Below are 4,657 nucleotides of genomic sequence, written 5' to 3' on the forward strand. Positions count from 1 at the left end.
TTAATAATTATACATTTAATTATAAATCATTATGAATATGATAAATATACACTTTTATAAATATACAGTACATTATTAAATTATATTATATTACATTATTAAAATATATTATTAAATAAAATATTATTTTCTCACAATTGCAAATGCATCTCTTAATTGCTTTAATAATATGTTATCGAATATTAAGCATTAAATGTTATATAATATGTATTATTATGTCATTATATAATATTTATTATTTATTTATTTATTTTATATTTCACAGTGTGACTATTTCTTATTTTGAACTTTCTCACAATTAGTTTTATTTTTACTCTAAGGTGAAAATGGGCTTCCATACTTAATACCAGGTGGTACACTGGGAGTTTAAGATATCTCTCATAATTTTGAATGAAAAGTCACATATTTCCTCAAAGCAAGCAATAAAAATATGCATGTAATATGTAAAAAAAAAATTAAAATAGAAACTCTCTAACTGCAAAATGTACATGCAAATAATTATTATATCTGTCATTTTTGCAGATATAACATTCTGACATAACAGACAGTTCACTTTTTTTCTTTTGATGCTAAGCAGTTGGAATAAACAGCATGTATCAGTCAAGGTCATCTCTTTTTCTCTTTTGTTATGTCAAGCTGTGCCTCTTCTTCACAGTGACAGTAATGTGACACTGTGGTAGCAAATCAATTTTAACAAGCTTAAAGTCTTTAAAGCAAAACCTTCAAGAGCCAAGAACAAACAGACAACACAAAAAACATGTCAGCTACTGAGGTCTAAATGAACTGCTGGCTTTGCCCGCTCATCAGTCTCGACAGCTTTTCCATACGTTATATGTTTCGTACTTACCTCATTTTCACTCGTTCCGTTTACTGTATCAACAAGCCATTAGTTACAGGACACTATAGTGAAATTGACCAGTGAATTCAGGATGTCTGAAGAAGAAAACTGGTCTACTGGTCTGTTTGAGATATCTGGACAGCCTGTGTCTGTATATATCTACGTGTGTGTGAATCTTGTTGTCAGCCTGCAGAGATGCATTGTGATGAGTACTACTAATGTCTCACAATGAAAGAAGTGTGAAAGAGTGCTAATAGCAGCTTCCTCGCACACATGCAGGGTGTCAGTCAACACTACTGCTGCATGCTGCTCTGTAGAGATTCCCTGTGTCTCTTTCTTTCATTCTTATGAATGATTTCTATTTCTATTCCTTTGCTCTTTGATCCAAAACCTAGCAAACTGCGTCTCTGTCTACATTTGCAGCAACCGAACCGGACTGTAATGGATCATGATGCTAAGCTAACGGCTTGGTTCTGCTGCGCACTAATGTGTAGTACATACAAAAATGGATGGAATGGTGTAATTTCAATTAGACAGATTTATTATCTTTCAATTTTCAGTGCTGAATAAATTTCTATTTTGTATTGTAACCCAGCTGCCATTAAAATGGGGGACAATATCCCATAGACTTACACTGAAGGCGAGACCCAAGCCGTATTTAGAAGCCGGAATATAGTAAAGACTCTTTGACTTTTGGACACCCTAGCAACCGCATAGCAACAGCCTGACAACCACCTTCATTAACATAATGCAACACTCACATATTTTTAATGTGCTTTTAAAAGCTTTCTTAAATGCTTTATTTAACAGTATTATGTAATATTAAATAAATCAATTAAGTATTTATATGTTAAGTATTATATAATAATTCTAATTTATTTAATAATAATGAACAACATTAATAAATGACTACTATTGTTATTAATATTTACACTATTAATAATAATAATAATAATAAAATATTATTATTATTTTTTTCATTGTAACTGTTTTTAAATCATTATAATATTATTAATAATAATAATAATAATAATAATAACAAAACTCAATATTAATAACAATAAATTAATAAATGATTACTATTCGTTTATTATTATTATTGTTTATTTCTCACATTGTAACTATATTTTTTATATTTCTTCTTATATAATATTATAATATTGAATAAAGCAATTGAGTATTAAGCAATTAATAATAATAATAATAATAATAGTCAATATTAATAATAATAAATAAATTACACATTGTAACTAACTGTTTTAATATTTCTTAAATTATAATAATAATAATTAGAAGTGAATAAATTATTACTATTAGTTATTATTATTATTATTATTCTGTTTTTCTCACATTGTAACTATATTTCTTATTATATAATATAATATTGAATAAATCAATTGAGTATTAAGCAATTAATTATAATTATAATAATAATAGTCAATATTAATAATACATGAATTATTATTATTATTAGTTAATGATAATATTTGCATTCTTATTATTTTTCTCACATTGTAACTTTAATTTTTTATATATCTTATTATATAATAAAGCAATTAGGTAAGTAATAAAATAAAATGTTATATAATAATAATAACCATTTATTAATGGTCAATATTAATGATAATAATCATTTGTTAATAATAATAATAATAATTATTATTATTATTATTTATATGGGCTTCCATTCCACTAACAGCTTACCAGTTGGGTCAAGACGTTGGAGGGTTAGGATATTTAAAAGTTACATGTTTTCTCAAAGCAATCAAAAACAACGCAACTCTCACATATTCTTCTGAAAATTGTGTTAAACAGTCTTCATTCTCATCAGGAGCAGAGATGTTGGGCAGCTCACTGGGTTTTGGAGCAGAGCTTTTATCATGACACTCTTCTTCCAACAAACGTGAATTATTTAAACTCAGTCCCATGACTTAAACAAACACGGTCATTTTCCAGCCCAGCCCAGCCCAGCCCAGCCTGCTGTTGTTTATTCATGTTTGTTCTCTCTGGTTCTCAGCCTGTAGGCACTCCTCCGGGCTCCGCCAAACTGGTGCAGCCATCTGCCGCGTCCCGTCTGCGGCACCTGCAGCAGAGCAGCCTGGAGCGCCGCAGCAGGAAACAGCAGGAGGAACTCCCAAAGCTCCAGCAGGGTCAGCAGCAGGTATTCCACTTCTAACAATAGCCTGCCGACTGACGCTCGCTCTCGCTGACTTTACCTCTGCTCTGCGCTAAAAGGCACGAGTCAGAACTATTGTTAAGTGCAAACTCATCCGTCGACTCCAATGACTGTAACACTTGCAGCCGAGCACGCACTTCCATAGAAGCTGCTACATCTCCCAGTTGCTGCACAGATGTTATGGTTTTCCACTGTGCGATGGAGTTCAGTATGCACAAGTCCTCTGTTTTCCCCGTATACTCACAGATTACGTATTTTTCTCTTCCATGCTACATGAACTCTTCTTCCAGAACAAAACAGCACAATGTAGTGCGTCACAATGCCAGGGAACGACGCCAAAAGACAGTCGCTATATTTCTCTCAATTTGTAGCTTGTTTCTACTCAAGGAGGAAAAAGTTGACATTTAGGCCAAAAATGTATGTTACGCAAGTACACAGATGCGAAAGCAGTGTTCACATACATTATCGTTCAAAATTATGGGGTTGGTTAGCTTTTTAATGTGATTGAAAGTCTCTTTTGCCCACCAAGGCTGCATTTATTTGATCAAAAAAAAAAAAATTGTGAAATATTATTACAAATTAAAATGGCTATTTTCTATTTGAATATATTTAAACATGTAATTTATTCCTGTGATGCAAAGCTGAATTTTCAGCATCTTTACTCCAGTCTTCAGTGTCACATGATCCTTCAGAAATCATTCTAATATGCTGATTTGCTGCTTAAAAACATTTCTGATTATTATCAGTTTAAAACAGTTGCGCTGCTTCATATTTTTTGTGGAAACCATGATTCATTTTTTTTCTTACGGTTCCTTGATGAATAGAAATTCCAAAAGAACAGCATTTATTTAAAATAGATTTTTTTCGTAAAATAGTAAGTGTTTTTAAGGTGACTTTTGATCAATTTAATGCATCCATGCTGAATAAAAGTATTAATTTCTTTAAAAAAAGGGACCCCAAAATATTTAAACTGTAGTGTACTTGCATAGATTATTTTTTAGACCTTAATGTCCTTGAATGTTTCAGAGAGGTTGCTGGCATCTCAGCTAATTGCCAATGAAGTCATAATGACGCCAGCTAATTGGGCAAACTGACATCCCTGTCCTTGTGCCATCTTTGAGTTTTCCTTTCACTCTTTGTCTATAATCTTTAAAGGAACACTCCACTATTTTTGAAAATAGGCTCATTTTCCAACTCCCCTAGAGTTAAACAGTTGAGTTTTACCGTTTTCGAATCCATTCAGCCGATCTCCGGGTCTGGCGGTAGCACTTTTAGCTGTAGCTTAGCATAGATCATTGAATCTGATTAGACCGTTAGCATCTCGCTCAAAAAAGACCAAAGAGTTTCTATATTTTTCCTACTTAAAACTTGACTCTTCTGTAGTTACAAGTGTACTAAGACTGACGGAAAATGAACAGTTGCAATTTTCTTGGCCGATATGGCTAGGAACTATACTCTCAATCCGGCGTAATAATCAAGGAACTTTGCTGCCGTACCATGGGTGCAGCAGGCGCAATGATATTACGCAGCACCTGAAAACAGGCTAACTTCCGTCAACATAACCAACATGACCACCTGCTTGCACAGGGAGCGTGCTGGGGACTATTTGCAGGCGCTGCATAATATCATAACTTTGCTGCCGT

The 4,657-nt window shown here is 32.7% G+C and overlaps 1 protein-coding gene across 1 annotated transcript in view; it reads left to right on the forward strand.

Moving 5' to 3' along the window:
• Positions 1-4,657, forward strand: part of LOC107718101 (SRC kinase signaling inhibitor 1-like) — a 45,271-nt gene that overhangs the window by 33,675 nt on the left and 6,939 nt on the right. The window contains exon 25 of the mRNA XM_016525053.1: positions 2,856-2,999. Coding sequence (XP_016380539.1) covers positions 2,856-2,999 — 144 coding nt within the window. The remainder of the gene's footprint in view (positions 1-2,855; positions 3,000-4,657) is intronic.

The sequence above is a fragment of the Sinocyclocheilus rhinocerous genome, unplaced genomic scaffold (genome assembly GCF_001515625.1).
Source record: "Sinocyclocheilus rhinocerous isolate Xijiao unplaced genomic scaffold, SAMN03320098_v1.1 scaffold1694, whole genome shotgun sequence".
Lineage (NCBI taxonomy): Eukaryota > Metazoa > Chordata > Actinopteri > Cypriniformes > Cyprinidae > Sinocyclocheilus > Sinocyclocheilus rhinocerous.